This window comes from Mus musculus, chromosome 4, assembly GCF_000001635.26.
Source record: "Mus musculus strain C57BL/6J chromosome 4, GRCm38.p6 C57BL/6J".
In the NCBI taxonomy this organism is placed as follows: Eukaryota; Metazoa; Chordata; class Mammalia; order Rodentia; family Muridae; genus Mus; species Mus musculus.
In genome coordinates, this window is record NC_000070.6 from 89,134,099 (window position 1) to 89,160,396 (window position 26,298).

The 26,298-nt window shown below is 45.0% G+C and overlaps 1 protein-coding gene across 1 annotated transcript in view; it reads left to right on the forward strand.

Moving 5' to 3' along the window:
* Positions 1–3,271: 3,271 nt before the first annotated feature.
* Positions 3,272–26,298, forward strand: part of Mtap (methylthioadenosine phosphorylase) — a 43,721-nt gene continuing 20,694 nt past the window's right edge. Inside the window, exons 1-4 of the mRNA NM_024433.2 lie at positions 3,272–3,426; positions 14,091–14,177; positions 17,911–17,969; positions 22,348–22,515. Coding sequence (NP_077753.1) covers positions 3,394–3,426; positions 14,091–14,177; positions 17,911–17,969; positions 22,348–22,515 — 347 coding nt within the window. The 5' untranslated portion in view covers positions 3,272–3,393. The remainder of the gene's footprint in view (positions 3,427–14,090; positions 14,178–17,910; positions 17,970–22,347; positions 22,516–26,298) is intronic.

Here is a 26,298-nt window from a genome sequence, read left to right on the forward strand (position 1 = left end):
GATGCAGAGATTAACAGATAAACGTTAGGTGGAGCTCAGGAAGTCTTGTAGAAGAGTGGAGGAAAGGATTGACGGAGCCAGAGAGGTCAAGGACACCACAAGAAAACCGACAGAATTAACTAACTCAGGCTCATGGAGGCTCACAGAAACTGAACCTCCAACCAAAGAGCAGATGCGCCTAGCTTCTTAGGGACTTGATGTGCCAGGGTGGGGAGATACCCAGAGAGGCCTCCACTCTTTCAGAGGAGAAGAGGGGGGGGAATTGTGAGAGGATGGAGGGGGGATGGGCAGATAAGATCCATCTTATCTCTCGGCCATAAAGCTCCTTGTCTCCTGCATGCTCTGCACTGGGTCCACACTGAGTGGCAGGCTTCCAAAGACCCAAAAGATCCATCAGCTGAGAGGCCTTTAGGGAAGTACTTTCATCCATCAGTATTCTCAGGCTCCTAATTTTTTTTCTATTTTTGTAGTAGATTACGTGTGTGTGTGTGTGTATCTTTGAGCATTCATGGGGAGGTCAAAGAACAATCCATAGAAATTGGTTCTCGTCTCCTGTAGTAGCTTGGTCTTGTTTTTCCTCCAAGCCCCATGTTCCCAGATAAAAGATTTGGACTCAAATATATTTACAAATACCTTGGTCATATAGCTAGGGTCTTGTCTGACTAGATCATAACTTAAATAACCCAATTGTTTTAAACCACATTCTGTCACGTGACTGGTTACCTGTGCTTGGGTAGCATGTGTCTGTCTAGTCACTTCTTCCTGGGCAAACCTCCCTTGCCTGGCTCTATCAAAGAATTCTTTCTGCCTCTGGGATGTCCCACTTTCTATTCTACCATTTCCTATAGGCCATAGGTTTTTTAATTGACAGGTGATACATCCATACAAAACACAAGAAGTTCTCTCTATAGTCTCCTCATTGGGCTCTGACATCAGGCTGGGCAGCGAACTCCTTTACCTACTGAGCCAGCTCACTACCACATCCTAACCTAATATTTTTGTATCACTTCTGCCATTATGTTTAGTTTTTAGGTTTCTGAGACAGTATCCCACTATGTTTCTCAGGCTGGCCTCAAAGTTACAATCCTCCTGCCTCTGTCTTCTATATGCTAAAATCACAGCCTTACGCCACCACACCCAGCTTTCCATTGTATTTTATAACCTAAAATGATTGTAACAGAAGAAATGTTTATATCTTGAGAAAACTTAGACACAGAGTGGATAATGGCGACGAATGGGTCTACACAGCATCAGGCAGCATCCACACCAACAGAAGGTGGAGATTCATTAAATGGAGGTGTACGGGTATTGCTTTACTACTGACATAAACACCAGCTCTCACACCAAAGACAGTCTGAGAACTTGTTTTGGACCCAAGCATGAGTGGCCAGGGCAGGGAACACAGATTTAGTTCAACCCAAATTATGTTCCAGGACAGTAACAGTTTCACCAAGTTGTCATAGGAACGGAACAACGACAACAACAAAAGTCACACAGGAAAACACTTTGAATGTATTCCTGAAAACATCACACAGGTGACTTATAGGGAAGGATAGAGTGTAGGCTGCAGATGCTACCGATGAGGCTCGCCTTTGGGATTGGTGGGAGCTAGCTTTGTACACTCCAAAAGATTTACCCAATAGGCACAAGGACAATAAGGCACACAGAAAGGCAGATAGTAAGTACCACTTAGTGGGGCAAGACAGGGCAAGGTAGGCTCTGGGCCAGAAACTTTCCAACTCTCCACAAGCCTGATTAGTTCATCGGCCTCGTCGAATGCGAGTCGAGGGTACCTTTTCTCTGGGAACTTTCAGTTAACACTGCTGAGAAGAAGAAAACAGAATCTCCTTCCTTGGCTCCTTCCCAACCACAGAGAAATTTGTAGCTTTTTCTATATCTCGGGGGACCACCCTTAAGATAGCTGTCACCCAGGGCTGGCGAGATGGCTCAGCTGTTAAGAGTACTGTCTGCTCTTCCAAAGGTCCTGAGTTCAAATCCCAGCAACCACATGGTGGCTTACAACCATCCGTAATGAGATCTGATGCCCTCTTCTAGTGCATCTGACGACAGCTACAGTGTACTTAGATATAGTAATAAATAAACCTTAAAAAATGATAGCTGTCACCCAGGGTTGGAGAGATGGCTCAGGGGTTAAGAGCACTTGTAGAGGTAAATTCGGTTTCCAGAATCTATATCAGGCAGTTCACAGTTGCCTGTTACTCCAGCTTCAGGCTGGGTTCTGGACAAACACACACACACACACACACACACACAAACACAAACACACCTGCAGGTATTTGTGTGTGCATACATATAAATAATGAAATAAACTAAGAAAAAAAAAAAGATAGCTGCTGCCCAGCATTTTGTTTGGCGCAGCTTGTACCATCAAAGGCTATAATGAATTGTCCTAGTAGAGAAGGGATAGGGCCTCTCAGAGAGAGTATCCAGGGGAAAGGTCGCTGGGGTCAGAGTGGGTCTTGCTGGTATTGCATCACAGAGACACAGGTCCTGACCTGAATCCTGCTGTACCGTATGCTGCCCTGGCATAGAAAGTTTTGTTTTAATTTTTGCTTATTTTATTGGAGTGAGGATTGAAGCTAGTGTCTCCTTGGATGCTAGATAAACACTTTAGTGCTGAGCTAAATACCAAGCCCTCTGTTTATTTTTGAGATAGACTCTTAATATTGCTCAAGATGGTCTTGAACTCACTCTGTAACCAAGTAAGACTTTGAACTTGCCATACTGCTTGCTGACCAGACTTCATGAGTGAGTGGGATTACAAATCTGCATCACTAGCCATTGTATAAAGGAATTTTAAAAATGCCCCTTGCTGGTAGCATCAGGCTGGGTGTTGGGGAGGGTCCTGCCTCCTTAAAAGCTCCCCGCCAAACAGAAGCTAAATAAACCAGTTTGTAAATCAGAGCTGTGGGGGGCGGGAATCTCAAGCTAGCACTCTTCAGTTTCCCTCCGCCCTCCCCAAAGCCCAGGAATGCGGCAGGCCCTGATTTTACAGCCCTGGCCACCGGGGCAGCCAAGTCGCCGCAGAACTGGCAGTAATGCGCTACCTCACCATGTTCTTGTGAAACAGTTAAAAGACAAAGTGACAAGCACATCCTAAGTGGCTTTTCTATCTTGATCATAGACTCGCCATCAGGCTGCACAGTAACAACAGAAGCCCCGAGAAGCCGAAAACTCTGCAAGAGGGACGGGAGGCGGGAACCTGATTTGAGGAGGAGGGTGGAGGAGAACAGCCAATCCCGCGCTCCCCGGGAGGAAGAGGAGGAGCCAGAGCCCGTGGGTCCCCGCACTGCTCACTCCCGCGCCACGCCGGCCCCGCAGTCTCCTCCCGGTCCCACGCTGCGGCCCGCTGTGGACTTCCCTGGTGCAGACATGGCCTCGGGCTCCGCCTGCACGGCGGTGAAGGTGAGATCACCCTACAAGCTGTGAATGGGCCAGCCCTGCAGGGTTCCTTCTCGAGCCTCCAGGCTGTGTCCCCAGCCGGAGCGCCCCCCACCCACCGCTCAGCAGGGAGGGGACAGGGCGCGCGGCACCCAGCGCCACCCCGATGTCCCCAGCCTTTGAACTCATCTGCATTCCGGGCCCGAGCGGTGGTAACCGGGGCTCTGATGGGGAGTGGGGTAATAGAAGGGGGAGCGGGATGATGGAGGGGACTGCGCCCCGCTGCCACCCTCTTTTAGTACCACTCCCCCCCAGGCGGGAGCTGGCGCGTGGCTCAGCTCCTGCGGCTGCTGCGTCGGTCCCTCTAGTCTTACGGGACTTAAGCTTCCGCTACTTTGACTAGGCCCACGTGGGAGAGCTGGCACTTGCTCTTTTGCATGCTTCGGCTTCATTTCCCCCTCCAAACTTAGATTTCCTTTTGCTTTGTTTTACCTCGGCAGCGCAGAGCTGAGGGAGCTCTGAGACTTTTTAAATACTGAAACAGAGCGCGGACCGCTCTCAGACTGGAGGCCTCTGTCTTATAAACCGCTTTCCAACCTTGAAAGTTAGAGTTATTTTCTTAGGCCTTAGGTCCCCAGAGATCTGGACACAAGGGACTCTTGTGCGCCGGGAACAGCTGGCCAGATGAGAGCATGAGTTCTGAGAGTTGGAGTGAGCCTCCCTTGGGGAGTTTTAAACACATCCTGATTGATGGGTAGAGAGTGGAATAACGGAGCCCAGGAAACACTGGTGTTTAAGTCCTTTCTAGGCTGTTTATTATTAGCCAAGAACGCAGTTAATTTGATTCAGTTTAGGAATTTCTGACCCATGCTACAGGAAGTGCACAGTTTTCTTCAGGCATCCTTTTGATTGCCTGCAGTGCCGTTTGATGCCCTTGCAAGAGGCCCATCTCTGCATTTAGCCTTCAGCGTGCCAGGGCATTGTATACTGGGGCCCTGCAGGGCTTCATGAACCACTCAGGGTGAGGTTGCTGCATTCGGTCATAGGGGCCAACTTTTTCTTTTCTCCATTTTGAAAAGGATTATTTACATTTATAGAAAGCCATGGTTCCAGTCAGCAGGAACGGGGCAGAAAGGGTCTTCATGTGCAAGGTACAGTAGGTACTTATTTATAAAGTGGAGATTTTAACATATTGTGGGCTGGAAATTTCACTGAGGTAGAGGCCTGTGATTTGAAGATAGATCTATTTGTCATCTCTGTCCCACAATGTGAGTAAAACCAAATAGCTAGAACTTCACACTTAATCAGTCCAGTCAGGATAATACTATCTGTGCAAGGACCAGCATATCTCAACAGAAAGAATTTGCTTTAATCTGGTTAGCCTTCTGCCCAACACACAGTTTCCCTGCAAAATGAATGTGGTCCACTTAAGAGCAGAAAGAGCTATGTAAATATTGAATGATATGTATTTTTTTTATCTTGGCAAGCTTTTGAAATAAAACTTAGAGATATAAATGGTGCTCGGAATACCTGCTGAGTTCTCTTCTTGAGATTGCAACAGGTGAGAACATTGCTAATAAAAAATCATGATGCCAACACCATATTCCACAAACTGCTAAGGCAGCACCCCACATAGAAAACAGGAAGGGTCCCTATCCAGAGCAAAATAACCTATAAAAACGATATCTTAGCGCGAGAGTGAAGTGGCTCCGTCTCTGGAGTGCTTGCTGCCCAAGTGTGAGAACATGAATTTGGACCCTCAGCACCCTTGCTGGGGAGCTGGTGGCAGACACCAGCATCCATAGTCCTGCCAATAGAGAGGCAGACACAGGGAAACTCGGGGTTAACACTAGCCAGCCGAGAATGCCTTTCTCACACACACACACACACACACACACACACACACACACACACACACTGTATTTTATCTGGACATCAGGTAGCATGGATGGATTGTTCATTTGAGATCATAAGAACATAACGATTCTTTCTTACAGATGTGAAGCTGACAGATCAGCTAACGTGTCTCGTACAGGTTCCTAGATAATGACAGACTTACAGCCTGGCACTCCCAGCAAGTAGATGTGAGATATTTCTTGGTCCTTAAACAATAGTTTCATTTGCTTTCCTCTGAGTGGGGAGGAAATAGAGAGCTGGGGCTGCGTGCATACGCAGGCCGCCTCTGCGGAAAACCACTGTATAGGAGGCACGTTTGTGTCCAGCAGGTGGCTTTTGGCATGCACCATTCCATCCGTTTCTGAGAAGCAACTGTTTTATTGTGTACCTCAGTGAGAATATTCCCACACTGGACCCGAGAGGCCTGGACTCTCTTAGGGACCTCTGCTAGGAGGCCAGTGCTGATCACTCCTACTTTGAGCTGTTGTTAGCTTTATGTCACACGCCCAGCTCAGTGCTTGCTCTGTTAATGCTAACTCTGGTACCTTCCTTTGTAAATGGAAATATTACCAGGGGTTCGAGTTTAAATTCAATACCGTTTGGTTTAAGAGATAGGATAGACCATTCAGATGAAAAGCATCCCGTTTTGTAGGGACAGTATAATGCTCATGATCTCGATGTAATCTGTCTACCGGCAGAATCCTACCCAAAAAATACTTATTGGAAACCTGCCAGGCTCTGAGAATGCACAGTTGAGTGAAACAGCATCCCTGTTTTCTTTAAGTTTGTCTTGTATTGGGGCTGGAAGACTAAGTAATATGAGGGAGCTGTCAGGGTCCTGGGAGTGGCAGAAAAGACCTTTAGGTGTTGGTTGTTAGAGGAGAATGGGACTGGCTGGAGGTGATTAAGTCATGGTTATTAGAGCTTCCTTGATGGCAATAAGCACCTTTGTAAAAGGCATCAGGCCCTAAGAGCCACATGGTTCTGCCATTTAAGGGACCATCTATAAACCAAAGAGCTAGCTCTCCCTGATACTGAATTGGCCAAAATCTTGAGTTCTCCAAGGGCCTGCAGATTGTGAGAAATGCGTTTGTAAGTCTGATTTTATTATAGCCACTTACTTAGGCACATCGAGGACAAGCTAGTAGTTGAAATGATGATAAGGAACCTGGAATTACGTGGACAGCTAAGCCTGAGGAAAGGCTGGGGAAGATCTGAGCACAGCGGCCTTGAAATAGAAACCGTCTGTACTTGTGATCGTGAGAATTAGTTGGGTATAGTAGGCCTTCAGGATATAAACCACAGTAGAGAATTTACTAGTACCCTGAGGCAGAGGGAGGCAGAATTTTAGCTAGCCTTAAACTATGTAGAACACACCGTGAGTCAACTGTGTACATACAGTAAGACCCTATCTAAATAAGTAGATAAATAAACAGACAAACAAATAAATGAAGCCAACAAATTTTGGATTTGATTCTAAATGCTTTGGAAGCCATTTAAGGATTGTGAACAGAGAGGTAGTGTCTGATTTATGTTTTTAAGTGATTCCTTGGCTGCTCTGTACAGAATTGCCTATACTGGGCAAAGGACAACATCTGGCCAGAAGCCATGGCGCTTGTGCCAGTCTGGGCTGGCAGCCATAGAAGTAGTGAGGTTCTGCAGGCGGAGTAGAGATAGCGTGTGGGAGGGTAGCAAGAGGGAAAGGGTGCTTCCTGTGTCTGGCTTCCACCCCTGGAGGTGCTGAGCAGTCCTTTCCAAATAGAAGTAAGGAGGCTGAGTTCAGGATTCCTTCCACTAACGCATTTCCAAGTGGGCGCTAAAGCAGGGGGGATGAGGGGGGGTCTCTCTTACAGCAGCAGAAGAGCTGCAGAGTATGTCCAGGGTCAAAGGGTAGAAGATAAATGGAGACAGCAGGAGGCAGAGGCCATGAATTCATAGGAGCACGTTGCCCAAGAGGACTTGAGAGAAACATTGTCCAGGTTTAGCCATGGGCTGGCAGTGTGCTTGATCATGCAGAAGGCAAAGCAAACCTTTGGCATCCAGAGAGGGAGGGAGGTTTGGAGAACTGCTTCAGTGATCCGAGTTATGCCCCTGGCTAGTTTCTCCACCGAGGGATAGGAAGATAATGTTAATCATGTTTAGTTGGATAGGGCGGGAATATGGTCCCTCTGTAGGTCAGTAGTAGACTTCATAGTCAGAGGGTCCTGGTTTGGAAGATGGCTTTTAAACCTCTCTTCTGGACTGCCTTGAGCATGGTTGCCACTGCTCTGTCAGATTGCGCTGAGCTTTGCAGCACACAGTTTACCCTTAGCCTCTCCCCTACAAAGTGCCAACAGCACCTCCTCTCTCCTGTGCCAGACGACATGGTACATACATACTCTCAGGTGCCCCGAGAAAGTGACCTCATATTTGGTTAAAGACCCCTAGGCCATTGCCTGAGAGACTGGCTAGTTAGGAGAGGTAGGAACCGCTGATTTGTGTCTCTGTCTACAGAGGAGATAAGGGCCTGAGTTGCCGTGAGGAAGTCACTTTTCCTTCTTGGTCTGTTGTTAGGAGTGGTAGGGTATGGACCGGAAACTGATACCACGACGTCCATTTGATTTCCATGCTCGTTCGGCATGCTAATTAAAAGTCTGAGCCACATAGGGAAAGAAAATGAGGAAACAAACAGATAAGATAAATATTTGTATATGATGGTCCCGAGATCCTTAACTGGGAAGAACTCATTGGCTTGACTCCGTTGCTTCTAGAGACATTCGCAGTTGTCTCCCTGCTCCACGGTTATACCCTCCATCAACACGTGCCCTTCTCCCTCTTAACTTCCTGTTCTCAGAACCCCTAAGGTTCCATGGAGGGCCCATCCAGATAGTCTCCCATCTCATCTTAATTTATTTACACTGAATAATATTTGTAGGTTCTGAGGTTGGGGTGTCAACATCTTTTTGGAGGAGCCTCTTGCATATCCCCTGAGAACCCGAATGCTAACGGTTACAGCTGTTAGGAAGTGGGGAGATGGAACAGATAGGAAGTCAGCTTTGCTCTGGAAGTTAAGTCCCATGAGGCATGCGGCTAGCCTGGGTATCGGGACTACAGATGTAGCCGTATCAGAACTACAGATGTAGCCTCATTTTGCTACCTTGCCGCTGTGATTTGAGCAGCTTTCCTCTCCTCCGCACCTCGATATTCTGCCTCACCATAGGGTCCAAGTGACCACAGAGTAAAACTTTGAGCCAAACCTTTCCTCCTTAGGGTTGATTTTCTCACATATTTTGTGTCCCAGTGACAGAATGCCAGGTGACTAGCATAGGAAGGGGTCGTTATGCGGCCTGATATATTCCTCTAGCTCATATTGTACAAATTTGTGTTTTAAGCAGAGCAACACACTGGAACCAACCAACAAGCTTCGGATAAAACGCATGCTTTGGATAAAATCCAGTTATCAGATCCTCTGCAGTTTGGGGTCTGACATTTGGCAGAGAGGGACTGCTGATATCCATCAGCTGAGTAGCAAGGAACTTAGGCCACATCCTGCCCTTATTCCACAAGCAAAGGAGACTTGAAAGGAGTGCAGTGAGTTTTGAAGAAGAGGCCCCGGAGAAACCAAATAGTCCATTTCAGCTGTGAAATGTGCCAGCTTCGGGGTGCCCGGGGGCTGTTTGGATCTTCCAGCCTTTCCTAATTCCTCTGACTTCTATGACTGTGTTAGGTTGCTGGGATGGCCTTAGCAGAGCTCAGTGGGCAGTATCTCACAGTACTGGAGGCTCCTTGTCCCAGATAACCAGAGGGTTGCCAAGAGAGTTGGTTTCTTCTGTGGTAACCCTCCTTGAGGTTTGGATTTGGGGTAGCCATGGTTTCCATATATTTTGACCAAAAAAAAAAAAAATCCTCAAAGAGAATAATCAGTATGTTGCATCCCAGGAACATGGATACAAGTGGCCCCAAAGAAAATGTTCTATCAGTGGTTTCATGAAGTTTATTTTGTTACAGGATAAAATTCAAATACACTGGTGGGAGCTGAGATTAGACAGCATACAGCAGAGCAGGAAGTCTCTCAGATTCCATCTGATGAACGCCTTAGCTTCCAGTTGCTACAACTTGGTGGTTTGCTAAACCAGAAGATTTTGCCTCCTGGAAACTAGGATGTTAGATAGGTTGTGGGTGGGCAAGAGAACCAGGGGTGTGGCCTAAGATTTGACTCTGGATCAGCCCCAATCCAGAAGTTCTAATCAGTCCATCAGCCCTGTAGAATCTTTAAGCTGGGGGTGGCCTCTTCTCTGGGAGCTTCAATGTGCAGGCTCCTTGTGCTCTTCCTTCTGGGTGTATCTGTGTCCGTTAGGTTCAACCCTGACTCCAAATCCACTCAAGTAGTGAGCATCACAACATCTGTATATAGGTTTGGACTGGGGCACAGTCTGGCCCATAGGCGTTCCCTGTGGAGAAAGCTTATGTTAGGGTTTTACTGCTGTGAGCAGACACCAAGACCAAAGCAACTCTTTTTTTTTTAAAGATTTATTTATTATTTATTATATCTTAAGTACACTGTAGCTGACTTCAGACACACCAGGAGAGGGCATCAGATCTCATTACAGGTGGTTGTGAGCCACCATGTGGTTGCTGGGATTTGAACTCAGGACCTTCGGAAGAGCAGTCAGTGCTCTTAACCACTGAGCCATCTCTCCAGCCCCCCAAAGCAACTCTTATAAGGACAACATTTAATTGGGGCTGGCTTACAAGTTCAAAGGTTCAGTCCACTATCATCAAGGCAGGAACATGGTAGCACCCAGCCAGGCATGGCGCAGGAGGAGCTAAGAGTTCTACATCCTCATTTGAAGGCTGCCAGCAGAATACTCACTTCCAGGCAGCTAGGACTAGGGTATTAAATAAAGCACACGCCCACAGTGACACACCTACTGTAACACGGCCACACCTCTCAATACTGCTGCTCCCAGGGCCAAGCATAATACAGACCATCACATTTACTTTGGGGATGTGCTGTCTAGTTCGTATTGCAGGTTTTGTACAGACCTCTCGGGCGCAAGCATTTGGTCTCTTGATCCCCGTAAGTCAGGACCATAAATGGGGTCCTATAAAACCATACACATAGTCCCTCCATATTTGTTGGTGGTAACTGGAGCTGAAGGACTGAAATCCCAGAGAGGGATTGGGCTAGATCCCACCCTAGCTGTCTTTCCTCACCTTGAACTTGACATGCTCAAAAGCCACCCATTTCGTTACATGGGTTCATCTCAGCTGTTCTATCTTTGGTGTTTGTGAGTACCTCTGGGAGGCAGGGCATACAGGGCTCAAAAGGATGGTTCCTGAGACCAGGCAAGGTAGGTGAAGTCCTGGTTTTGAGGCACCAGGGGAAGTACATAGGGTATGTATCTGGTTTTAGGGAATGTAGCTGTAAGGTCCAAAGTCGCAGGCATTCTTTTTGAGGTGACTGGTGGGAAATCTAACAGTTAAACATGTCCCTCTTTCAGAAACCTTGTTTTGTGTAGTGAAGACTTTCTGGATGTACAGAGTTGATCCATCTGTTCTGTCTCAGCCCTTTAACCCATTTTTAGGCATTCTAGAGTCACCTGGATTTGGGATCTGATAAGGTATTGCTGCCTCCTGAGAGTGGTTGATGGGTTTCTCAGTGGTGTCCTTGATCACGGTTCTCAACCTGTGGGTCACCACCCCTTTGGGGATTGCATAGTAGATAGTTACATTAAGATTTATTACAGTAGCAAAACTACGGTTATGAAGTAACATCATTTTATGGTTGGGGGTCACAAGTCAGGGGCTGTATTAAAGGGTCACAGCATTTGGACAGTTGAGAACCACTGCCGTAGATGCTCGCCCAGCTACCCAGAGCCTCTCTACAGTGTGTTCCGTCACCTTGAGCAAAAGCTTGCCCCGACCAAGGGTTAGTCTCTGTATCATGGGCAGTGACCCTTTCTAGTAGACTTTGAGCTCCTGGAAGTCCCCAGAGGATGTTAGGAGTTGGCACACGGTGCTCAAGCTGGAAAACGGCGTTGCTGCTCTTTTTGTAAAGCAGGAATAATGCCATAGGACCTGTGTAAGAAGAGAGCATCTGTGAAAATCAGATACGGTTCAGCGCTAACCTGGGGTGAAGTGCTTGGGAGCTTCATCCAGCTGTACTTTGCTTGTGCTGCCAGCAGGTGGTGCTGTGGGCCACATGTTGACACTGCAGGCCTCCATCAAGGTTCTGTTTGTTCCCTGGTGTGGCAGTACAGTATTCAGTTGCCAGTCTGGTTTCCTGTAGCAGGTGTAGGTTTAGGTGTGGGTACAGGTTTCCATTAACAGTGAGAGCCAGCTGGATGACCGGGTGGGCTTTGTAGACTGCTGTGGTCTTCTTGGTCAGTCTGCTTTCCTGCCAAGTACTACCCACTCCTCGCTAAGGGCTGAGGTCCCTAGTGCAGGCCCGTCGTGTCGCTGGGAGGGTTTGGACTGAAGCAGAGCTGGCAGATGAGGGAGGACGAGTTTCAGGAGCTAGCCTGTTCCGATTGCTGCTTCCATTCCTACTGTGCTAGCTTGCTGCATTCTGAGAGTACTTCCAAAACAAAATGAGATCTGTTTCGTATTCAAGCCTGAAAGGTCAGTGTTGTCAGTGTTGACTCAGAATCTGAGATGGGGTAGCCTAGGGGACTTCTTGAAATGATTAAGCAAAGCGGTCATAAGTAAAAAGTTTGAAGGTTTTTTTTGTTTGTTTGCTTTTTGTTTGATTTTGGCTTTTGTTTCATATTTTGTAGCTCAAGCTGGCCACAGGCTCCCTATATATCAAAAGACAGTCTGGAACTTCTGATCCTCCTGCCTCTAAGCCTAGTAGCTAAATTCCCAATGAGTCAACTGATAGTTGTTTCTTCTGTTGCTTTCTTTTGCCCAGTGTGAGGACATGGGCTGGACAGTCTGTTAGCCCAGAGATGTGAAAGATACAACGGAGAAGCCACGCCAGCAGAAGTGCTGGGCTTTTGTAAAATAGAATGATTTTATAGATTGGTTGACCTTAAGCATATTAAACAAATAACTGTTGTTGATTTGAAATCACCAATATGTTGACTGGTCAGTCTTTCCCCTTTAGTTGATATAAAATACATCTGCTGTAATTTCAATAATGTACCACAAGGTGGCATCAGTGTCAACTGTTTTAGCCACCAGGAAATGTAAATCTGCCATCCTACAGCAAAATCTCATAAATTCTTTAGTTTGGAACTTTACCCTGTTGAGCCAGAAACTTCTATTTTCCTTTGTAAGAATATTATTCAGTGACAATTCGTTTACACCCTTTCATTGTAAAAAGTGCTGGGGTCTTTTTCTATGAGCTTTCTCCCAAAGTCCCATGTTGTAGCCTGCTGTTGACCTGTTTAAGTCCTGTGTTCTTTAGGGAGTCAACATAAAGTTTCATAATGATAATGTTACTTAGTTTTTTAATGTTAAGACTTTAATGTTTATCTTTGTAATTGTTCTGGTTTGTTTCTTAGGCTTTGTTAGATCAACTCAATTTTTTTTTAAAGATTCATTTATTTTTATTTTATGTGCATTGGTGTTTTGTCTGCATGTGTCTGGCAACCATATATGCACATTGCCTTCAGCAGCCAAAAGAAGGTGTCGGACCTCCTAGAGCTGGGGTACAGATGGTTGTGAGACACTGTGGTTGCTGGAAATGCTCATAACTGTTGAGCCATCCCTCCAACTCCAGATCAACTCACAGGATCAGGTTTCTTTCTCCACTTTTTATAAGAACATGGATTTCCAGGAAGTCTTAGGAAACTGAAAAAAAAAATGCTTAAACATAAAAAATTAAAACTACTAGCGGGGAGGGGGGTGGGGGGGTGGCGCACACCTTTGCAGCCAGCCTGGTCTACAAAGTGAGTTCCAGGACAGCCAGGGCTATACAGAGAAACCCTGTCTCAAAAACAAAACAAAAACAAAATTAAAATTACTTTGAATAAATATTTGAATTATACAATGTATGAAATACTGTCTGCTGTATATGTATACATATGAACAGCCTTTGACTTAGTATATATATATATATATATATATATATATTAGTATGGGCTTGTCATGTCACTCATCTTTAACCTGCATTCCCTTCCAGGTGGTTATAGTGGCATGCAAAGAAAATTTCTTATAAAATATCATGGTATAGTAAAAAGAAAGCATTATCAAAGAAATAGGCCTAAGTTTTTATATCAAGCTTTCTTTACTCCATAGTAAATGTGGTAGAGAAGCAACCTTGATCAGAAAGATCTTTCTACAACTTTTGGGCTCGATTTCTAACCTGAAAGTCACGTTCTGTTTATTTGTGATTTAATTGGGAGTAAATGTGGTGCAGTCAGAAACAGCGGCCTATGTTTTGGCTATGTCAAGAATGGAAGGGGCTGGAGAGATGGCTCAGCAGTTAAGAGCACCACCTGTTCTTCCAGAGGTCCTGAGTTCAATTCCCAGTAGCCACATGGTGGCTCACAGCCATCTGTAATGGGGTCTGGTGCCCTCTTCTGGTGTGTCTGAAGAGAGCAATGGTGGTGTACTCATATGCATGGAATAAACAAATAAATCTTAAAAAAAAAATAGAAAAGACCATCGGGTTTTATTGTTTTGTTTGGGGGTTTTTGCTTTGATTCTTTTTAATTAAAGGGCTTGTTCTTCAGGAATCTTCAGAGTCATTGCCCTTTGGGGATTGGCAGGAATGAGAATGGGCCTGTAAATACGGTTAGGTATCTTTGCTTAAAGTGAACTATGACCAGCTGTGAGCGTCTTCTTTCTTCTCCTTTCTCCCCTAGATTGGAATAATTGGTGGAACAGGCTTGGATGATCCCGAAATTTTAGAAGGAAGAACTGAGAAATATGTGGATACTCCATTCGGCAAGGTTAGTGTCCGGCTGACGGAGTGCGGGCTTGGCCGGTGCTTATGCCTGGCTGGCTTTGTTTTTACTAAGTTATTTATTCACTTTACATCTGTATCAATTCTTCTTCCTCCTCCTCTGGTCCAGTCCCTCCCTCCTACTCCTCCCCCACCCCACCCCCCTTCCACTCTTCCTCTCCTCCACAGAGAAGAGGGGGCGTTCCAAGCTCATCAGCCAATCCCAGCACGTCAAGCAAGGCTAGGTGCATCCTCTCCCACCGAGGCTGGACAAGGCAGCCCAGCTAGGGGAAAGGGATCCAAAGGCAGGCAGTGTCGTCACAGACAGCCCCCGCTCCCACGTTAGGGTCCCACATGAAGACAAAGCTGCTACTTATGTGCAGAGGGCCTAAGTCCATCCCGGTCCTGTACTCTGGTTGGCAGGTCTGTTTTTATGAGCTCCCATGAGCCCAGGTTAGACTCTAGGTCTAGCCCAGGTTAGACTCTAGGTTTTCTTGTGGTGTCCTTGACCTCTCTGGCTCCCTGAATCCTTCTTCCCCCGGGGTCTCTACATCAGCTTCCAACTGTTGCTGCATTAAGCTAAGCCCCTCCGACAACATTTTTGCTAGATTCCTGTCTGCGAATAGAGCAGAATATAAATAATACTGTCAGGAGTGGGCTCCCTCTCATGGCATGGCTCTCAAGCTGGGCCAGTCATTGGTTGCCCCTTCCCTCAAGTTCTGCTTCAGCCCTCACCCCTGCATATCCTGTAGGCAGGACAAATTGTGGGTCTAAGGTTTTGTGACTGGTTTGGTGTCCCAGTCCCCCATAGGAAGTCTTACCTGATTCCAGGAGATGGACAGTTCAGGCTCCATATCTCCCGTTGCCGGGGAATCTTAGCTAGGGTCGTCCTCACAGATTCCTGGGGGTTTCCATTGTCCTCGGTTTCTAGTTCATCCCAGAGATGTCCCCACCCCAATCCATTTGTCTTTCCCAGTACTCTCTCCTCCATTCTCCCTCCACATGGTCCCTCCTATTCACACCCCTCTCTCCTCCCCTACACAGTCCACTCCTTCTGTACCTCCCACCATGCCTAATCAATTTCCCCCCTTTCAGCAAGATTCAAGTGTGATCTCCTTGGGCTGTCCTTGTTGCTTGCCTTTTGTGGTTCTGTGATTCATAGCATGGTTATCCTGTACTTTATGACTAATATCCACTTATAATAAGTGAATACATACCATCTTTATCTTTCTGAATCTGGATTACCTCACTCAGGATGACATTCTCAAGTTCCATCCATTTGCCTGCAAATTGCTTGATGTCTTTTTTTTTTTACTAGCTGAGTAGTATTCCATTGTGTAGCTGTACCACATTTTCTGTATCCATTCTTCAGTTGAGGGACATGTTTCCAGTTCCTGGCTATTTATAAGTAAAGTTGCTATGAACATAGCTGAGCGAGCGTCCTTGTGGTATGGTGGAGCATTTCTTTTGGGTGTATGCCCAAGGGTGGTATAGCTGGGTCTTGAGGTAAACATCTTTCCAGTTTTCTGAGAAACCACCAAATTGATTTCCAAAGTGGTTGTACAGGTTTGCACTCCCACCAGGATGGAGGCTAGGACATCCTTGATCCGCATCCTTGCCAGCTGTCACCTCAGTGTTTGATCTTTGCTATTCTGGTAGGCGTGAGGGGGAATCTCGGAGTCCTTTTGGTTTATATTTCCCTGATGACGAAGGACACTGAACATGTCTTTAAGTGCTTCTTTGCCATTAGAGAGTCCTCTGTTGAGAATTCTGATTAGCAGTGTATCCAATTTTTTAATTGGGTTATTTGGTTTGTTGATATCTAGTTTCTTGAGTTCTGTATATTTTAGGTATCAATCCTCTGCCAAATGTGAGGTTGGTGAAGATCTTTTCCCATTCTGTAGGCTGCCATTTTGTCCTTTTGACTGTTCTTTGAAATAAAAGACTTAATGATGGTTTGGATTTCCTTGGCGTCTGTTGTTATGCCCCCCCCCCTTTTTCTTTCTTGTTTTGTTAATTTGGATATTTTCTCTCTGCCTTAGTTTGGCTAAGGGTTTGTCATCATGCTGATTTTTCTCAAAGAACCAACTCTTAGTTTCATTGATTCTTTGTTTCTATTTTATTGATTTCAGCCCTGAGTCTGATCTTTTCCTGCAGTCTACTCCTCTTGGGTGTGTTTGCCTCTTTTGTTCCAGAGCTTTGTGTGTGCTGTGCTGTTTGTTACTGCTAGCGTGATGAGGCACTCAGTGCTGTGACCTTTCCCCTGAGCACTGCTTTCGTCTGTTTGGGTATCTTGTGCATTTGTTTTCACTGGATTCTAGAAGGTTTTTAATTCCTTTATTTCTTTGACCCATGCTCACTGAGTAGAGAGTTGTTCCAGTTCCATGAGGGTGTAGGCTTTCTGTCGTTAAGTCCAGCTTTAATCCATGTTGGTCTGTGAGATACAGCGGTTATTTCACTTTTCTTGTATCTGTTGAGACATGATTTGTGACCAAGTATATAACCAGTATTGGAGAATGGTCCCTGAGGTGCTAAGAAGAAGGTATATTCTTTGGTATTTGGGTGAAGTATTCTAGGCAGGGGATTGGGGACAGGGGGTTGTCACCTGGTTGTTGGTGCTGCTGGCAGGCCTCTGGGAATCTACCGGCTTGATTTTTTTTTTTAAGATTTATTTATTATTATAAGACACTGTAGCTGTCTTCAGATGCATCAGAAGAGGGCATCAGATCTTATTATGGATGGTTGTGAGCCACCATGTGGTTGCTGGGATTTGAACTCAGGACCTCTGGAAGAGCAGTCAGTGCTCTTAACCACTGAGCCATCTCTCCAGCCCTTGGTTTTTTTAAATTAAGAGTACCAGTTGGTCTTGTGTGGACAGAGGTCCTAGCACTGAATTTCCTCAGCTGAGGTGTCCATTAAACTACAGGAGACTGATGCCGTCCGTGGCTATTGAACACACACGTGACTTCTTGGTTTACACTTCTAGAAGTCAAGATGTTCATTTTCCATTCAAATCTGTTTCTAATTTAGAGTCCAGGTCGCATGCACCACAGGCTGGCGACTGACTGGATGAGTCAGTATGAAAGTGACATCTTCTGACCCAGATGAGCCAGATAATATTATCCCACCGAGGTTGTGTGAGCAGGGCATCCACCTTCCTAATTCCACATTGCCTCCTCCAGTCACGGGCATTCTTCTGACAAGAAGCCCTCTGAAAAGAGCTTGCATCCCAGCCATGCCCTCATTTTCAGCTAAGTTCTTCACCTGACCTGGGTTCTTCCAAGTTCTTTCTCATCTTGCTCTTAGCCTCGGGCTTTCTTACGGACATTGGTTCTCCCGTCTTTCCCTGTGACACTTCAAGCGGCCATCTTAGGCCTGGACATCACAAGCATGCGGTTCTGTCACTGAGCTCCTGGTAACCCCACAGTTTTCTTAAATCCTCAGCCTTGCCTTTCACACCATGTCTTGAACCATCCAAATGCCATCAACACATATAAGGTCTCCTGGGGCACTTGCTGCCGTCAGAGCCTGTGGAGTCCATGCTAGCCAAGAGCTCAGTCAATATTTATTGACGATAATGTCGATCATTAGAAATCTAAACTCCTTTCCCTGAGCTGTAGCTTCAAACGCCAAGTTCCTACCAGTCTGTTGTGTTGTTTAATGATTCTAACTTTTAAGAACTCTCTGTGTGTTTTAAAATTACTAAGCTGTAGCTGTTTATTTTTTTCCATTGCATGCAGCCATCCGATGCCTTAATTTTGGGGAAGATAAAGAACGTTGATTGTGTACTTCTTGCAAGGTAAAGTATTTAAAGGTTTTTTTTTTTGTTTTTTTTTTTTTTTTTTTTTTGGTTTTGTTTTATTTTTAAACATTACTACTTCGGGAGAGTTTAAATTTAACTTAAAGTCAGGGAACAGGTAATAATGTAGGTGTGAGTTGTATGTCTGTAGAGTCAGGACTCTGTTTACGACACGAGGCCCTAAGATAAGTTCAGATTTCAAATATTTAGGAAGTCAGAGATCTTGACTCCCACATCAGTCTGTAAAATAGTTGGTTTGCCCTCCTCTGAAGCTTCCGCTTCTGTTCTAACGGAAAAGCTATTTCCTTTCATGATATCCTTTCTTCCATCGATCAGATAATAAGATGCTTTGTCCATGACAGATCCTGATCCTTGTGTAGGCGGAGTTGTTTTTCTGTGGAGGGGAGGTTTGGCGTCCCTGGACTAATGTGGGTTACTCGCTCCCCGAACAGAGCTAGTGGGGTACACCACTGCACAGAAAGAAAGCACCGTCATGAGGGGCTCCCCTGCTCACGCGTGGCCGCAGGCTGACTCTCAAGCATGTCATTAGGTGGTACCTTCTAGAAGGATTGCATGGTCTAGTGGTGGGGAACAAGTCTCAGGCCAGCCCACACTTACATGTGTTGATTTTAGTATGTAAGACATGGAAAGGGGACTTTTCAAAGCTTTGTCCGGAACAGTGAAGTAGAAGACCCTTGGAAGCCAGCAAAACTAAAATGGAGTTGTTAATTGTCCCTCCCTATGGATTTCAGACAGGTCTCCTTCCTTGGTCTGTGGTCATTGCTAGAGAGCTGCCTATTTTTTTCTCAAGCTCAGGGAAGAAACGATTGTTTAAATTACACTGATGTTTCACTTGTTCTGGAAAAACCTCCTGAGAGCTCTGGAGGTGAGCCCTAGGAAAATGTGTGCATCTCTGGGTAATGATGGGTCCCTCCTTAAATGTCATCTATGAGCTCAGAGTGGAAACTTGGGGTGCTGTGTTGGTTCACAGTTTGTTAGCTATCAAGAGAAGACAGAAAATTTTCTCTCTCTTTTTAATTTATTTATTTATTTTATGTATGTGAGTATACTATAGATGGGTTGTGAGCCTTCATGTGATTGTTGGGAATTGAATTTTTAGGACCTCTGTTCACTCTGGTCAACCCCGCCCACTCCAGCCCAAAGATTTATTATTGTAACTTTCAGACATACCAGAAGAGGGCGTCAGATCTCATTATGGGTGGTTATAAGCCACCATGTAGTTGCTGGGATTTAAACTTGGGACCTTCAAAAAAGCAGTCAGTGCTCTTACCCACTGAGCCATCTCACCAGCCCCAGAAAATTCTCTTTCAATAAGAACAGGATGATAGTGAGGCATATTTAACAGCTCTGTCAAGCACATAGCTATTTCATTATGGGTTTTACTGATGCGGAGGGGGAGCGCGGGGGGGGGGGGGGGGCGATCCTGTCTTCAAGTGGGCTGGGTGACTTTTGGGAGGCCAGAAGGAAAGTCAATGAGAGAGCTTTGAACCAAAAATGGTTGCCTCCTACCAAAGCCCAAAGTTCTTACTCCAATGCTTGGATATATTTCCACACTTCTAAATGTGACTACTTGAATAAATAATAGTATGCATGTAGGTGCATGTTCAAATATGCATATAAAATAGATTTTAAGTGGACTTTCCAATACTGAATAAATACATAAGCTATAAACAAACCTTTCAAACACTGAACAACGGCAGGCTGTGTGTTACTTGCTTCCAGTGTATTTCTGTCTTATCGCAGGAAAAGAAATGAAAACTCTTGATAAAACTACTTCAGTAGGACATCATTTGTGTTTGTTTCTCAAGAGGCCTAGATAGTCTGGGCATCTTTATAAAATATTGCTCATAAGAACATAAAAATGCCATGTAACCAATGTGAGTTTTAAAATTAATTTCAATTAATTTTATTTATACACATTAGTATCTTGCCTGCATGTGTGCCTGTATGAGGATGTTTGATCTGAAATAGGTATTACAGACAGTTGGAGTTGCCATGTGGTGCTTGGAATTAAACTTGGGTCCTCTGGAAGAGCAGCCAGTCCTCTTAACCACTGAGCCATCAATCTCTCCAGCCCCCTAAAATGAATTTTAAATATTGAGCAGTTTACAGCTGTTGGCTTGAGTTTCCTAAATGAATGTGGATTCTCAGGTTCATGGGTTTTAGGTGCTCGGATAATTTTAACCAAATGCATATGTTTGTCCGACAGAGTGATATTTACATGACAGATGCTACGGAAGAAGACAAGGGCAGTGCCCTTGGCAGATTGTAGTTGTAGAGGTGGGCACCAAGGAGACATAGAGGAGACATTAGTGTTGTAGCTGTATGCGGTGTAGATGCGGATACTTCTTGATCTTGGTGCTGAGATCTAAAGAGGGTCAGGGCCTGAGCAAAAATTAAGAATGGAAGCAAGAAGTCCAGTGAGTCTGGATTACAAAGGAGAAAATAACATGAAGTGGTTCCTCAAAGTTTCGGTAGCCAGAACTCGGAGGTCAAGGAATTGGTTCTCCTGGGGGTTGCGGGTCACTATTTTTAGTAACATTTCCATTTCTTTTGTTTGTTTGGCTTGGTTTTGGTCTTTTTGTTTGGTTTGGGTTCTTTGAGACAGAATTTCTCCTTGTTACCCTGGCTATGCTAGAACTCTTTCTGTAAAACAAGTTGGCTTCAAACTCAAAGATCCACCTGCCTTTGCCTCCCGAGTACTGGCGTTAAGAGTGTGAGCTGCCGCTGCAACCACTACCACAGTAGTAATAATTCTTTATGGGGCTTGTCATAGGTGTGATATGCATACCATCCTAATGAAGTGGCATTTAACCTGGAAACCCTTTGAAAGGGTAATGCCCACTTGATTTGTAGCTATTAAAAAAAGATGTCAGGTCATTATATTTACTAATGCACTAACCTTAAGGAAATTGGAAACTGAGACGGCTAGTCTTTTGGTTTTTGGTTTTTGGTTTTTTCGAGACAGGGTTTCTCTGTATTACCCTGGCTGTCCTGGAACTCACTCTGTAGACCAGGCTGGCCTCAGAAATCCACCTGCCTCTGCCTCCCAAGTGCTGGGAAAAAGGCGTGCAACACCACGGCCTGGCAAGATGGCTAGTCTTGACAGAAGAAATGCTTTATGTTACACTATCGGTCTGGATCCAGGTTTAATTGAGGAACAATTTTATATATATATATAAACATATTTTTTATATATATATATACATATATATATATATATATATATAAAAACATATATATATATATAACATATTTTATAATATGTCTGTATAAGCACTTTGGGGTAAGCATTGAATTTTTATCTGCAGAAAGATTTTTTTTTAATTTTAACTAAAATATTGGTTCCTTTTCTATAATTTTTAAAAACCTTTTTGTTCACTGTTATTACCATATACACAGTGCTACCTTTGGTGTCCATGTCTTGTTCTCCATTTCTCAGTTCTGTTACCAACTAAGAAATGCCATTTTTAAAATAGAAGCTGTGGGCCTTGCGGGCCTGTGGCTTCAGTTACTACACTCTTAGAAAGTTGTGCTTTCTCTTTCTCGCTGTTTACAACTTCTTAAGCAAAGTAGTGGCTCTCTAGAGCATTGTCAAGTTTCAGTACAAAAACAAATTTTTGCCATTAAAAATTGGCATTATAAAGTCTGGAGAGATCACTCAGTGGTTAAGAGCACTGCCTGCTCTTCCAAAGGTCCTGAGTTCAAATCCCAGCAACTACACGGTGGCTCAAAACCATCTGTAACGAGATCTGATGCCCTCTTCTGATGTGCCTGTAAACAGCTACAATGTACTCACATATATAAAATAAGCAGAAAAAGGAAATTGGCATTATATTGAACAATGTATTGAGAAATGAATCAAAATAAGTTTTTCTTTCCAAAAAAAAAAAAAAAAAAAAGGACCCTGTCTCCAAGAATAGTCACAGCCCTATGGTCCAGGTCAAGGTTAGATCTACAGTTCAGGGATGGGCAGTGGTAGTGCACACCTTTAATCCCAATGCTTGGGAGGCAGGGGCAGGTGGACGTCTAAGTTTCAGGGCAGCTGGGGCTACACAGAAAATCCTGTCTTCTGGATGGATGGATAGATAGATAGATAGATAGATAGATAGATAGATAGATAGATAGATAGATAGATAGAATAAAAGCTTTGATTCAGTTAAGCCCGGAACAGTAGTCATGAAAGAGCTGGTCTGTCGTCCAGAAGAGCAGGACATCAATGAACAGCTTCATAGTTGACTTGGTGAGGCAGAAGGGTTTGGAGGCCTCCACCAGGAACTTGGTTTTGCCTTTTCTTTGTAATTGTTACAGTTCCCTGCTCTGACGGCGGATGTCATACTTCCATCTCCTTTCTTAGACACGGCAGACAACACACCATCATGCCTTCAAAAGTCAACTACCAGGCAAACATCTGGGCCTTGAAGGAAGAGGGCTGTACACATGTCATCGTGACCACAGCTTGCGGGTCCTTGAGAGAGGAGATCCAGCCTGGTGACATGGTCATCATTGACCAATTCATTGACAGGTAAGTGCTGAGTGGCTCTGAGAGATGATGTGTGGGAAACACGGGGAGAGGGGAGAGGGGAGAGAATCACTTTAAGCTTCTCATTGTAGGTTGTTTTTTTTTGTTTTTAGCTAAACTGGCAGATACTATATATTGATGAATGTAATTGCTATATGTGGACATTACATGGTGATTGATAAAGTGTTCACCTATCACTTCACATACACACCTCGCAAATTAGCTTGGATGCAAACATTGATTTTCACTGTACAATAGATGCACCACATCACCACACCAGGCAGGAGATTTCAAAAACGTACTCTTTCTGCTCAACTAAAACTTAATGTCCTTTGGCCAATTATCTCCCAGGCTTCAGGTAAGTGCCGTCGTCTCCTCATCTGAGTGTTTTAGATCGCATGTGAGTTTGTGCGTTCTCTTCCAGTGCCTGGCTTACTTCACCTCACCAGATTCCTCCGGGTTTGTTCGTCTTGCTGTCAATGACTGTTGTCTTTATTATGGTTGACTGATTTCTACTGTCAGTGTGCCACATTTTCTGTACCTGTGACTAGGCATCGAGGTTGAGTCTATAGTCGGGATAAAGCTGGCTATGCAGAGGGGCCTCCGGAGTAGGCTGACTTAGATACTTCGGATGAGTGCCCCTGGGTGGGGTAGATCCTGAGGTTTTCACCTTCGTTGAGGAACCCCAAGGCTGATTTTCATAGTGGCTGGCCTAATGTACATCCCCACCAACAATTTGTAAGGGCTTATTGACTTCTGTATCTCTACCAACCTTTGTTGCCTGTTTTCCATTCTGAAGACCGAATCTCACTATAGATATGGTTGACGGTTCCCTGGTGGCTAAGGATATTGACTATTTTTCTTTATATATTTTGGTTTTTAATTCCTTGCTGAATGAATAGCTGGCAAAGATGCTCTCCCAGTTCGTGTGCACTTCCTAGGAGTGCGATGCATCGCGTGTGTACCTTTTCAGCTTGGTTCTTCCGTTTGCCCCGTGCTGTTGTTTCCGAGCTGCTGGGGTCCTGAGGAAGGAAGTTCTTGCCCTGCCCAGGCCTCTAGCTCAGTGTGCCTTTTCTCCGGCACCGTCAGGGTTGCAGGTCTGCTGCTGGATTCACTTGATGTGTGTGCAGGATGAGAGAGGGCAATCTCATCCCGTTTCAGTCCTCTGCCTGTCTACATCTGAATATCTCCCTTCCCCTGCACGGGTTATTAGCACTTGTCTTTCTCATCATGGTTTGGGCCCTCACAGGGAATCCAATGGCTGTGGTTTCTCTCATCTTTGTCACTGTCTACTGCTGCCTTCCTCTTTCTGCTCGCCTCATTTGTCTTAGAAATAGGTGTTCAGTTAGGTTATTTGAGAGCTTTCTAAACTTTTAATACAGGCGTTCATGACTACGCCCCCTTTTGGAACTCAAATGAGTGGGCTGTGAACTTTAGTACACTCAATACTTGATGCATATGTATTCACAGTCATTATATTTTCATCATAGATTGTTTCCATTATGAGTGTCATGTAAATTCCTTTTTACCCTCTGCTTCAGGGTGTTCATTTCGGATCGTACGTGTGAGTAGTTCCTGCTGCTGTCTTTCTGTTTCTCACTTCTTTAATTCACTTCAAGAAATCCCTCCAGGTTCATCTTGTCACACATGACTGTTGTCTTTCTGGGTTTTTTTTGTTTTTGGTTTTGTTTTTGTTTTTTCGAAACAGGGTTTCTATGTATAGCCCTGGCTGTCCTGGAACTCACTCTTGTAGACCAGGCTGGCCTCGAACTCAGAAATCCTCCTGCCTCTGCCTCCCGAGTGCTGGGATTAAAGGTGTGCGCCACCACCACCCAGCTGACTGTTCTCTTTCTTATTTAGTGTTTGTTGTCTGCTAGGAAGGGCATGTCCTCTTGTTAGTGACAGTTCTCCGTGAGTTGGCTTCTGTGCAGTGCTCAGCATCCACTTTGATTCAATGGAGAGAAAGCAAAAATAACACTGCCAGGCGGTGATGGCACTCACCTTTTAATCCCAGCATTCTGAAGCAGAGACAGGTGGATCTGTGAATTCAAAGGCCAGCCTGGTCTACAGAGCAAGTGCCTGGACAGCCAGGGCTACACAGAGAAACCCAGTCACTAGAAACAAAACCACAGATAGATATATCTGTAGTGAAAGGAAGAACTATAGGGCATACTAGGAAGGTAAAATTTAGTAAGATGAAAGTATAAGGGAAAGAGAGAAGTGGGGTACCCCTTTAATACCAGCAGTTGGGAAGCTAGGCAGGGTAACTAGAAACTTGAGACTAACCAGAGCGACATAGTGAGACCCTGTCTCAACAAAAGGTAGCAGTTTGGGGAAGGTTGAGCACACAATAAAAGAGATTGAAGGGAAAAGTCATATATTCCTCCTTGCTGAAGATGGGGTGGGTGGGGGTCAGGGGGAAGTGGATACTTTTTAGATCCAGTCCAGCAGGTCAGTTTGGGCTGGGGGTTTGGAGGCTGAGCCTGTTCTACCTTGCCTACCAGCGTGAGCTAAGAAGTGGCTGAGTTACAGCCGCTAAGGAAGCAGAGCTCTAGTCATGCCAGTGACCTTGGTATGTGGCCCCTAGGAGGTAGACTACAGTCCTTCTGGCTTGTCGCAAGTGTGGGCTGCTCAGATGGTTGCCCGTCACTTTCAAGATACTCTGTCATCAGTGTTCCTGTGTGTATGACAAACCAGTGCCTGTAAACATCCCTGAGCTTCCGCGTGTGAGGATGATGATCAAACCAAGGCATCCTGCAGTGAGCAGGCAAGACGTCCCAGGCATGAAGTGCTTTGCCAGCCCTGGCCACAGTAGACTCTGCCTGCGTCCACCCATAAGTCTTTACACAGTTCATCTCATGCTTCAGAGATCCAACACTGTTTTTAAAAAGAAACTTTTTTACTTCCCCATGTAATGCAGATGAGCACATCAGGCTAAGAAAGGAATAACAGTGTTAGGAGGGGTGATAGATCCAGATTACCATGGGGAAATTGGATTACCTCTTCACAATGGTGGTAAGCAAGATTATGTCTGGAGTGTAGGAGATCCCTTAGGGCGTCTCTTAATACTACCATGTCCTGTGATTAAAGTCAATGGGAAACTACAACAGCCTAATCCAAGCAGGATGACAAAGGACGCAGACCCATCAGGAATGAAGGTATGGGTCAATCCTCCAGGAAAAGAGCCAAGACCTGCTGAGGTGCTGGCTGAAGGTGAAGGAAATACAGAATGGGTAGTAGAGGAAGGTAGTTATAAATACCAATTAAGGCCACGTAACCAGTTGCAGAAACGAGGATTATAAAGTAATATGAATGCTTCTGTCCTATTTTGCTAAGAATACATTTGTCTTTCTTCCAATTTCTTTAACATCAATTGGTATGTAAGTTGAGAAACTAAAAGGATGTTCCCAAGGGACATTGCCCCATTGTGAATTTACTGTACAGGAATAGTTATATCATGTTAGGCTTACTCAGGACAGGACCTTGTTATTGTTTCATGTGGACATGAAATATTATTTGTGTCAAGTTGACAAGGGGTGAATTGTAGTGGCTGTTCCTAGTTGTCAACTTGACTATATCTGGAATGAACTACAATCCAGAGCTGGAAGGCTCGCCTGTGACCCTAATCTGGAGGCTGGGAGATACTAGTTTCTCACCTGGATCTTGGCATGGAGATCTTGAGGCATAGTGGCTATGAACCCCAGAAGATTAAGACAGGGAGATCTCTGAGTTCAAGGTCATCTGGGATTAAAGGCCTGGTGGCAACTTTTCTTTATTTTTTTTTTA